The 11,635-nt window shown below is 60.1% G+C and overlaps 1 protein-coding gene across 1 annotated transcript; it reads left to right on the top strand.

Annotated features, from left to right (window-relative positions):
- The first annotated feature begins 831 nt into the window (after window positions 1-831).
- ARHGEF37 (Rho guanine nucleotide exchange factor 37) lies at window positions 832-10,812 on the top strand. The gene is made up of 13 exons (XM_065734528.1): window positions 832-903; window positions 3,375-3,592; window positions 3,984-4,107; window positions 4,200-4,347; window positions 4,650-4,849; window positions 5,683-5,813; window positions 6,279-6,383; window positions 7,193-7,303; window positions 7,964-8,293; window positions 8,455-8,583; window positions 9,085-9,280; window positions 9,702-9,874; window positions 10,202-10,812. Exons 2-13 carry the CDS (start codon window positions 3,389-3,391, stop codon window positions 10,409-10,411), a joined length of 2,061 nt encoding a protein of 686 aa, XP_065590600.1. The 5' UTR covers window positions 832-903; window positions 3,375-3,388; the 3' UTR covers window positions 10,412-10,812.
- The last annotated feature ends 823 nt before the right edge of the window (window positions 10,813-11,635 follow it).

The following is an 11,635-nucleotide window of genomic DNA, read 5'->3' as shown; positions in this document are numbered from 1 at the left end:
GTGGGGGTGGTCCTGGAGAAGTTGCCTGCCAAAACAGGGGTGCACGGAGGTTGCACAAACTGGGGAGCCCAGCAGGAGGAGGCAGCCCTGCCCTGCCGTGCCTGCAGCACTGCACCCTTCTGGGTGCCTCCCCGTGCCATGCTGCTGGATCACATGGCTGAAGGGTCTGAGACCACGAGGCTACGACAGCCGGTGCCAGCAGGGTGGAGAAGAGACACACCAGGGCCCTTGAGATTGGCTTATCGAAACCTGGAAACACAAACAATTGTGCTAGACCAGCCTGCACCTATTTGCTTTTCCTTGTAACCGGAGCCCGGCGGTGGCAGCCGGCCCGCACCCGTGCCTTCCTGACTCCCTGAGCCCTGGAGTGGTGACAGCTCGTCTGCATGGAGCTGAGCAGCCCCAGCCCGGGGCTGGATGGGAGGGGAACAGGGCCAGCAGCACAGCAGGAAGGAAACCGCTCACAGTGGGGAAAATCACTTGGCCGTACAGTGGTCTTGCAAGGAGGTCATCCTAGCTATGCTATCAAGCATCCGAAAACGCTGCTTGGAATTGAAAACGTGCCTGGGGAAACACCCACAGCGTGAGCCATGTGGGGCGGAGCAGGCAGCCGGGAATGCTGCCCCACTGCCCCGGCCGCTGGGACAAGGGGAGCGCTGCCGGCCGCGGTGCGAGCCGGCACCGAGTGCCGATGGGTGCCAGAGGCAGCGACGGTCCTCCACGGCTGCGCTGGATGCACTGCTGAGCGTGCCTGCCCAGGATGGAGCCGGGAAGCTCCTGGCACGGCTGAGCTGCTGCCACTCAGGCCACCTGGCCGGGCGTACAGCTGCTCCAGAACGTCCCTGGCTGAGGCTTGAGTCACTGCTGCGAGGGAGAAAGAAAAGCTGCGGTTTAGAGAGCCAGGTAAAGCCTTCGCCGCCCGCCCCTGCGTGGGTCGCTTGCGCTTATGGCCCCATCCCTGCGTGTCCACGCGTCTGCCCGGTGTGTCCCTCTCTGAGCTCCGTGTGTCCTCTCACCGTGCCGCTTCTGGGACTCGCTGCGTCAGCCTGGAAACATCCAGGTGCGGCTGTCACCTCCTTGCGGCTGGATGGGACGCGCTGGTGGCAGCTGGCTGCGCATCACCTGCTGCCGTCTCAATAGCTTGTTTACAAGGATGCAAATACTTCACAAGCGTAAACAAACCAAAACGTCCCTGGCTCCCGGTGGCACCGCTTTGTCGGGTATATTTGGTTCTGCGGCCGAGCAGCCGGGCAGTGCCAGCACAGCGGGTGCCCAGCGGCCGCAGCGAGGCCATATAAACAAGCGGCAGAGCTCCGGGCTGCTCCTGGCGGTCCAGCGGCACGGAGCCCCGCGCTCGCCCCAAGCCAGCCGCAGCCGGGCGCGGAGCTTTGCTGACCCCGCTCGGCGCTCGGGCACCGACTGCGGGCACGGTTCCCCCCCCCCCCCCCCCCTCCTTCTTCCCCCGCCGCCGCTCCTCTCCTATCAGACTCGGGGGAGCATCTGCGGGCGGTGCGGAGCCGCTGCCGCCGCGCTCCCGCCGCTGCCGGGCTCCTCCTCGCCGCTCCCCCGTGCGCTGCGGGTGGGCCCCGGCCGCGCCGTGTCCCCTATCGCCGCGGGCTGTCCCGTCCCCTCCCGTGCCACCCTCGGCCTGCCGCAGCGCACCGTCATTGACCTTTCCCTCGCTGCGTCAGCGCGGCCGCGGCTCCCGGCGCCGGCCCTGCAGGTAGGAGCTGGGTCGGGGCGGGGCAGGGGGGTCTCGGGCAGCGGGGGGCTGGGGCCGGGACCCGCTGTCCTTCCCCCGGGGCTCTCCCGCGGGGATGCTCCGGGGCAGCAGCGTAGCAGGCAGGCCGGGGGCAGAGCCGGGGAATCAAAGCTGCTCCTCGTTCTGAGCTGTCAAATCGGCTTCTTTTCGATTTTGTTGTTTCTCCGCTGTTTCACACGGGGGCGCAAAGAGGTTTCCCGGCCTGGGAGCCGTTCCCCGGAGCTTGGGAGCACCGGGGTCCCCATATCGTCATGGGGACCGGTGGCACCCGGAGCTTGGTCCCCCGAACCGCAGTCGGTGGGGAGCAGGGCAGAGCCGCACAGCGCGGTGGGGCCAGGGAGAGGGGCAGCACCCCGAGCTCTGCCTTCCCCTCGGTCCCTGCATTTGGGTGCCCCTCTGTCCTGCAGAGCTCGAAGCACTCCCCAACCATGTGCTTGTCTCTGGGGTACATCCCACTGCCTGGGGAACCTCCGAAGCACCCAAAAGAGCGCAGAACAGTGTCCTGCGTCAGCCACAGGTTCACAGCGGGCTGGGATGACAGCTAGCAATGTCGAGTTCTCCTATAAAGCAGGCAGAGGCGCCGTGCCTGCTCTCTTAACGCATGTATTTGTGTCCTTGCCAAGCCTACCTCTCCTCCAGAGCTGCTGCGGGCATTTGCCACGCAGGGGCGTTCTCTCTGCTGCAGCACCCAACATTTGCTGGAGCACACCCCAGCTCAGCCCCCTGCCCCCACCGCAGGGACCAGGGCCGTGCAGCTGTGTGGGAGCCCATGCTGCCATGGGCTGGCTGTGTCCCAAGGCCTCCCGCCTTGTGCTGCCCGGAAAGAGCGCTGTCTGTGCTGCCTGGAGAGCTGCACCTTTCTCCTCATCACTGCCATGAACAGGGGATGTTCCCCAGGAAGGAAACGTCATGAATCAGCCTCAACATTTTGTGCTCTTTACAAGAATAGAGGGATCCAGAGCAGCGCTTCTGCAGAGAGCACACTGAGCACCGGGGGCTCCCAGCGCCTCTGGCACAGGCACTCACATCTTTGCCCACTCCTCCCCCCCATTTGTAAATCAGCTCTCCCTCCCATAGAAATGCCTGTTGTTCAGGCGCCACATAAACACTCTTTGTACTTTGAAAAAGACACTTGAATGCGAGGCAGCATGCCAGGCACTGCCCGAGCAGTGACAGCAAGCCTGGGCAGTGCTGGAGCGGGCACGGAGGTGGCAGAGCCCTGTGCTCCTCTTGGGGAGGTGCACACAGCTGGTGCCGGGCTGCTGCTTTGGCTGCTGGGATTTGGGCACGATCACTCAGTGTGTCCCTGTCTGCCTCACGTGGGTGCTTGTCCTTGACAGCCAGCCTACTTCTTGCTCTCAGCATTTTATGGTTTTATGATTCTGGAGTATCACCCTATCCATCCAGACCTTATCAGTGGTAGGAAAGCCTTGCTTGTAGATGTGGTTGGCTTGTTGTCCCCTCGAACAAGTTTGTTTCCCACAGATGTGCGGTGCCCATGTGCTTCCTGTCCCCTGGAATAGGGGGACCAGGTGTGGGCACCGAGCCGGACACCAGAGTACCAGTCCCCATGGCTGCAGCTCAGCCCCCTGACCCGATCTCACCCTTGCAGAGCATCTGGCCAGCATGGCAAGCACCCACACAGAAGAGCCACCTGCTGAGGACACAGCCGACCATGATGCTCACATCTATGAGGAGGTGATGCTCTGTGAGAGGATGGAGCACAGGCAGCGGCTGGCAGTGGAGGAGCTCATCACCACCGAGGCCAGCTATGTGCACAACCTCCAGCTGTGCCTGTCCGACATCCGGGCACACCTCCAGAAGAAGCAGGTGAGGGGGCTGTAGGGTGAACCTGTCGGGAGCTGTGGGGCTCCCAGATCCCAGCAGGGATGATGCTGAGGACAGCTGGGAGATCACTGCCTGCTCTCTGATCCTTCCAGCCCCCCAGCTGCCTCCATCAGCCAGGGTCCTGGGTTAAGCAGACATTGTGTCTTAGCCAGTACAGCCATCTGAGGGCTTTAACTGCATCTGTAATGTTAGAAAGGCCTTGTCCTGCTTGGAAAGAGAGCCAGGCCTTATCTCCAAATGCCTCTTGAAATTGAGCATTTCCAGCTCCTGAAATTTCACACGAGGCAGCTGGAAGGATGCTGGTGTCAAGAGGGTGCAGGTAACTCCACAAATGCCAGGTCCACCTCCATCTGATCTATTTGGCTTGTTCCAGCTGCCTGGTCTTGACCTGGAAGGACTCTTCTCTAACATTGATGACATCCTCCATGTCTCCAGACGGTTCCTGGGGGGACTTCAGGACACTGCTACCCAGGAGCATGAGCAACTACTCAGCATCAGTAAGTGGAAAGCAAACTCATACTATATGTGGGGAGGAGACCCCTTCCCATGGAGGAGAGCTGGCCCCTCCAGCCTGACCCTCCTCCCCTAGGCACCCTGTTCCAGGAGTTCAAGGAGGAGATGGAGATGGTCTACAAGGTCTATTGTGCCAGCTATGAGCATGCCCTCCTGCTGGTGGAGAGCTACCGCAAGGACCCCAAGCTGCAGGAGGAGATCATGGAGACCCTGACTGCGACAGTGTAGGTACCTGCTGCCACCCCCTCCCTAGGAGCCTTGCCCTTCTCTCTAAAACAGCTCCCTTCGTGGATAGTTACAGCCTTTAGGGCTGGCAAGGACAGCACGCCTGTGAGCACTGCCTGGGGGAAGACAGTGGGGGTTCATGGCCAGAAACCCAGGCACAGCTCACCTCTGGATCCCAGGCAGCAAAGCTCTCCTGGTGCTGGAGAAGCACAAGCTTATCCCCAGATTGCTTGCTGAGAAGCCCAGAGAAGCATCAGGCCTGTCCTTCTCACCAGCCTCACACAGTTCCCCCCTCCATCAGGCCTCACACAAGCGCCTCAGACCTCAGCTTCTTCCTGGTGATGCCGGTGCAGAGAGTCACCAAATATCCACTGCTCCTGGGGAAGATCCTGGAGAACACCCCTGCCAGCAGCAGCGCTCACGCGGCCCTCGCTGCAGCCATGCGTGCCATGACCCAGGTCAACACCAACATCAACGAGTACAAGAGGCGCCGGGAAGTGGGTGAGCGGGGGCACGTTTCATGCAGAGGGCATGGCACAGGAGTGCCCAGGAAGGCTCAGTTCAACCCTGCTTGTGTCCTCCTACTGTTGATTCCCATTCAAGTCAGTGCAAAGCTCTCCCTTTCTCCTGTCCTTCAGTCATCCTGCCCGGTGGGGCTGCAGGCTGGGGCCGTGTCCCAGCAGCTCCTGGCACTGTGATACCTGATCTGGGGAGGGTGCTGCACTGTGGGCAAGCTGCAGGAGCAGGGTGGCATAGGAGTGAGCACAGAACTGGTCCATCTGCATTCCCTGGGCTGGGGAATTGGAGGAACGGTCCTGACCTTGGGATAAGAAAAATCAAGCTCCCCACAAATGCAAGATCAGTCTGCTTTTTGGTTTTCATGGTAGTTTCCCTGGGGCTGCCCTTCTCTGATGTGGGTTGTGCTTACCCTGTTGATCAGCCCCAGCCTTGCTGCTGTTCTCACCTCACTGTTTCCCTGTTTCACCCGCGCAGCCTGCTGCCATAACGCCTCTGCAGCCACACTGTTCTCACACCAGCATCCCAACAGCTGCCCCAGCACCGTGCAGTGAGGCTGCTGGGCTGCAGGGCTGTGACAGGGGCATAGCTGCCTGCAGAGAACAGCCAGGCGCCGCAGGAACCAGATCTGCACTGGCTTGCCTGAAGCTGCAGGCAGGATTTCTGTTCCCAGCGCACTGCTGTCCTATGAACGATGGCTGGAGCACCCTCAGGGTCCCGCTGTACAGGCAGGCAGCTGTGTGAGCAGCCCCTTGCCTCGTGGACACCTGTCCACAAACCAGCATCTCTCTTCTCCCTCTCGTGTCTCCCCGAGGCAGCCACCAAGTACAACAAGGCGGAGCAGCTGACGCTGCGGGACCGCTTCGCTCGCCTCAACACGCACTCCATCGCCAAGAAGACCACGCGGCTGAGCCGGCTGCTCATGCACGAGGCCGGCATCGTGGCCAAGGTGCGAGCCTACCCACTGCCTGCCCCCGCTGTCCCTCCTCTGCCGCTTCTGGGGCTTTCCTCCTGCGCCGAGACAGGGAGAGCCGGGCCCAGTGCTGACACCCAGTGGCCTGCGCTGTCACATAAGCCCTTGTCCCGCTGCAGGGTGACCCAGCGTGGCTGCTGGTCCCCCATTCCAGCAGCTGTGCAGGCACTGACATCCCTCCTTGCCTTAGATCCTTAGAGCATTCCAGCAAAAGGATGCACGTCCAGTGACATGGAGCACTGCTTGCAGCTGGGGCTTTTTCCCCAGCACCACACGCCACGTAGTGCCCAAGCACCCCGGACTGTGGCCCTTGTTAAAATCCTGGAGCCCCGCAGGGTCCAAGCCCCTCCAGCTTCAGGCTGCACCTCGTGTTGGCATCGCCTCTGCCCCATCCCCTCCCTGGCATGCCTGCACAGAGACGAGCCACCTCTTGCCTTGCAGACAGAGGACAAGGAGTATGACGACCTGGAAGAGAAATTCCAGAGTGTGGCATCCTGCGTGACTGCTCTGAAGGAGAGCATGGCATCCTACCTGCAGCACTTGGAGGTAAAATCCCAACTGTCAGTATGCAACTGTTTCCATCCAGGCCTCAGGACCTGGTCTGGGAGCGTCAGAACTCCTCCAAGCCCTCTGCAAACCACAGCTGGGGGTGCTCAGGGACTTGAGTTTCTCAGTTGAAATGTGGTGTTATGCTGGGGACCTGCACAGCCTCTGAGCCAGATTGCACCATCCACAGGAGGCTGAAACAAAGCTGAGGCTTCACCAGCAGAGCTGGGTGTCCATTAAGAGAAGTCATTCCTTACACTGATAATTATTTCAAAGTATCAAATAGCTAGAAGTTGTTTAGCCTGGAAATTCTTGCTTTACCAGGTATAAAAAGTGTCCCCAGATGAGGCAATGGCAGCAGACTTCCCGTCTGAGTGACCTGGGTCAGTAATTGCTATAATTTTCTCATAGAAAATTTCTCAGGCTGTCTGAAGGAAATGAAAGTATGAGTGATGGCAAAAAGATCTTCAGGAAGATCTCAGGAAATGGCAGAGGGGTCAGAGAGCACCAGTGTCAGGTTGGAAAGACCTTATCTTGAAAATATTGAGAAAGGTTCCCCACACTGAGATGAGATGAAGAAAAAGGGGACAGAATGACTCCTTGTAGCCCAAACAGTGCATAAGAAGAGAAGAACACAGCAGCCTGTGTGCTAGTGAGACGTGGCAGGGAATGGCTATTCCTTCTCACCCTTATATCTGTGTGCAGAGCATGCGTGGAGGAGGCCCCCACGCTGCTGGGATAGGTCACAGGAGGCTGTGTGGTGCTGGGCAGCTCCTGGAGGCCTGCCCTGATTGCTTTCTCCCTTCCAGGAATTCCATCTGGCCACCCCACACAAGTGTGACCTGCTGATGGAGGAGGGCCCTGCCCAGCAGTACCGCCGCTTCACAGAGCACCTCCACAGCGTTATCTTCCCAGAGTTTGTGAGTGGTCCTTCTCTGAAGAGCTTCTTTGGGAGCAGAGCTAAGCATCTCTCACACCTCCTGCCAGGGTTGCCAGGGCAGGGGAAACAGAGAGTGGGGCTCAGAGTGGCCCGGTGCAGGGAGCATCCTTACCAACATTCAGCTCTGGGAGTCCACCAGCTTTCCATAGACTGCGTCTGCCATCAACCCCACTCACTGTAAGCACGGCCAGGAGGGACTTCCAAGCAGTGCAGAGTGTGGCAGGGCAGCCAGATCCCCAGACTGGATGCCAGATCCCCTAGGGAGGTTCCATGCCTTGCTGCTGCGTGGAGGGGGACATGGGGTAAGCACTCAGATCCTGGGCTGAGGACCACCAGAGCACTCTGCTGGGACACGCGCTGCACCAGCCCACGGGACACTGTGTGTGTGGGTGGTCATATGTGGTTATTTGCTGTAGCAGCCCAAGGTTTGAATCGCAGCATACATGATTGCTGTACTGAGGGTATGCTTTGGTTGGCATCCCATATGCGTCCAACAAAGGGTGCCACACGAGTCCCTGCTCCACACAAGTCCCCCAGCAGGTCCCCAAGCCTTTTTTAATGCATAAGACAGTGTTGCATGCAGACAGCGGGGCCTGTCCAGTGGGGTTCCCATGGAGATTTGGGTTTTGTCATCCCACAGAGGCGCCGGCTGGACAGGCTGGTCTGGCAGCCCCTTTGTAGCCTGGCAGAGATGCTGGTGGGGCCACAGCAGCTGGTCAAGAAGCGTCTGGACAAGCTGCTGGACTACGAGGAGATCCAGGAGCGGAAGAGCGAGACGGGCAGCGTGACATACGACGAGGAAGCAGCCATGAACACCTACCTGGCCATCAATTCCCTGCTCGTGGCTGAGCTCCCTTGCTTCATCCAGATGTCTGTGCAGCTCCTGGTGCAGATCCTGGGCTCCTTCAGCGTCCTGCAGCAGGACTTGGCTGAAGATGTTCTGCGCGAGGCCAGAAAGGAACTAGAGCAGGTGAGGGGAAGAGCGGGTGTCCCTGTGCTGGGCCAGGCCTGCCTCCTTCAGCTGGGTCCATCCATCTCCCCTTCTAATGGGGCTGGGGAGCTGCGGGCTCAGGGCGGACCCTATGGCAGCTCTGCTGAGCTGGGTGCTGACCTCAGGGTCTAACTTCACAGATGCCCCATGGCCACATGCAGCTGCCTGCTTTCTGGAGGATGGTGGAGGACAACCTGCAGCAGTCAGATGTCCAGCTCCGTAGCTTCATCCAGGCGTTCGAGACCGTCACACCGAGCCCTGTGCCACAGGTAGGAGCTGGGAATCACAGGCTCATTAAGATTGGAAAACACCACTAAGATCATCATGTCCAACCACCAACACATCCCCACCATGTCCACTGTCACTCTGTGCCACATTTCTGCAGTTCTTGGACACCTCCAGGAACGGTGACTGCATCTCCCTGGGCAACCTGTGCCAAGGGAAGGGCTGACACTGAGGAGGTGTGTCTGGGACCTCGTGATGCAGAGCGTCATGGGGAGGGAGGTTGGCTTACACAGTGGCACAGGGGATCCCTGCAGCCACAGCATTACTCCAGAAGAGGATGTCTGGGAATAACCAGAGCTGGAGCAGCCTCAGCTTTTCTGGTTCTTAACACCAGTATCCAAACTGTGAGGCAGTGCAGATAGTGTGGAGGGGTTTGTCTAAGCACCCACTGGAATGTGAGCACATGATGATAGCACGTGCTCACGGGGGGCCTCAATGTGCTGTGTGTCTGACCAAGTGCTGCTGTGTCTCTTACTCCACTCCAGCCCCTGAACCCTGCTGAGGAGCGGAAGGTCCTTTCCCTTGTGAGCAAGCACGGCCCAGACAAACTTTACCAAGTGACAAGCAACATCAGTGGCAGCAAAGACATGGACCTGACCTTGCAAAGGGGGCAGATCGTGGCTCTGCTGCAAAGTGTGGATACTAAAGGCAACACAAACAGATGGCTGGTGGATGCTGGAGGTACTGTGACCATCGCAGGGAGGAACCAGGGTCAGAAACCAAACCCAAACCACTTCCTCAACTTGGTTGAGGCAGCAGGCCATTGTCTCCTGGGTTTTCCCTTCCAAGCTGGCTCAGTCCAAACCCATCTCTGCTTTGCCAGCTACACCTGGAGCTGTTAGCTGTAGATCTTGGGTTTCCCCATTTGTTCCCCAAGAGAGCACTTGTGAAGTGTCATGGCTGGGAAAGGAGAGTCCTGTCCACACAGAAGTGTCTTGAAACCCGTTGTTTGGGGTTTTGCTGCTGGATGTCCACTAGCTGTGGATGTCCATGGCTCCTGTGCCATGCCAGCCAACAGCCAAGTTCCCTTCCCTTCTTCTCCAAGCCATCCTGCATGTGCCAGGTGGTGGGACCCCAAGACCTGTGTGTGCATGTCCTCCAGGTCCCCGAGGGTTTGTGCCTGCTGCCAAACTCCAGCCCTATTGCCCAGCACCAAGCCAGCAGCCCAGGACAGAGACGCCAGCCCTGGAGAGTGGAGCAGAGAGAAGGCAACATTCCTATACATCACCTGAGGCCCCTAAGCCCCAGGTGGCCACGCTCACCCCAGCTTTCCAGGTGAGAGGGGAAGACAACACAGGGCTGTGACCCTGCTAGCTCCATGCTTGTGGGTAGGGACACAGATCTGTTTTTCCAGTACACATACAGCCATGCATGTGCAGCTGTGTGCCTTGCAGGACTGTCACAGCCACCTGGGTGAGGCTGAGGTTTGCCTTGCTGGGATCTGGGGTGGACAGAGCAAGGAAACTTGTGCAGTGGGGATCTCCATGTCCCTACATCAATGTCCTTCATGTCCCCTCTAGGTCCTACCCTGCCGTGCACGTCCCTTTGCTTCCTGGCTCTGGCTCCTGCTAAGGGCTTCCTCCCCTCCTTCTGCTCTCACAGGTGGTTGCTGGCTTCTCCTTCGCAGCACGCAGCCCGCAGGAGCTCAGCCTGCAGGCAGGGCAGCCCGTGGTCATCCTGGAGCCGCACGACAAGAAGGGCAGCACTGAGTGGAGCCTGGTGGAGGTGAATGGGCAGCGGGGCTACGTGCCCTCCAGCTACCTGCTGAGAGTCCCCGTGCAGGAGCCCGTGGGCTGGAGTCTGCCCGTGTGAGCAGCAGCAGCACAGCACTGGAAGGCTTCGTGCTGCTCTTGGAGGAGAGCTGTCTGCTTGGCACCCTGTGAGCTCGTTGCTGAGGGAGTGCACAGCCCTGGGCTGGGGAAGGAGTAGAATGTGGCTCAGGGGCCGTGGGTGCACATTTGGAGGTGGGGAGATGTGATTTGTGCTGCTGTGCACCAGGGGAGGAAGGGGTGAGGGTGCCACGTCCATGTGTGTTTGCTTCTTGCTGGGCAGCACGGAGACAAGACTTGGGATGGAGTGACATGTGGCTGCAGGTCGGCAGGGATGTGTATCGAGAAAAGTGCTTGTCGTGTTAGTGAGAGAGCTGTCCCTGAGTAAATCAGGTCTGAGCTGCAAAGGCTGCAGTGCTACGAATGGGGCTCCAGCCTGACACGTGCCTCTAGGAGACGTGCCCTGCACAAAAAAGATGGGGGGACGCTCCCCTGTGCCCACCCACACTGCCCAGCAGTGCCTGGGCATTGGGGCTGTCACCAGGGCCAGCGTGTTGTCACCTCTCGGCCACCAAGCCCTGCTCCCGGCCCCTGCACTCCGGCGTGGCTCTGCCGAGGGCCGCTGCTTTGGCTGTGACGCTACGACACAGCCGTGCGGCCGTGGCCGTGCCCACGCGTGAGGCCGCGCGGCCGCGAGGTGGCAGAGCTGTCCCGGGTCGGGTCAGCTCAGCGCGGCTCCTCCCGCCCGTGACTCCTCCGGGATCTTCACTTCCCAATCGCATCGCATCGAAGCTCGGTGCCCGTGGACGTTCCCTGCAGATGCTGTCCCCGGGATGTGCCCTGTGACGTGGCGTGAACACGCGGGGCGCCGGCATCCCTCACTTCTCCCGCTGTGTTACCCCAACCGGTCGCAGTCCACTGCCTCCAGGCTCCGGCTGCTCCCTCGGGGTCAGCGCAGGGCACGGGTCCCTTCCAGCCTAACCACGAGGAAGAATAAAGGGCACAAGCGTGCCTTTAAATAGCGCAGCGAGGACACGCCCTCCCCAGAGGAATGCTCTGGCCGTGCCGGTGGAACATGCCTGTGCCCGGGGGACGGCTCCTGGCCAGGTGCCCACCTCAAGGTCACACATCTCCTGGAGCAGCACCGTGGCAGCGGGGCCGTGCGTGGGGCAGCTGCTCGCCAGCCTGGGGTCTCATGCACAGGGCTGCGGTGGCAGTGGAGCAGGGTGGCACTGCTGCACACAGCCTGCTGCTGGCCGGCCAGGGG

Source organism: Cyrtonyx montezumae, unplaced genomic scaffold, assembly GCF_038088225.1.
Source record: "Cyrtonyx montezumae isolate F1298 unplaced genomic scaffold, pur_monq_1.0 scaffold_18, whole genome shotgun sequence".
Lineage (NCBI taxonomy): Eukaryota > Metazoa > Chordata > Aves > Galliformes > Odontophoridae > Cyrtonyx > Cyrtonyx montezumae.
This window is presented reverse-complemented; position numbering and strand designations above follow the sequence as displayed.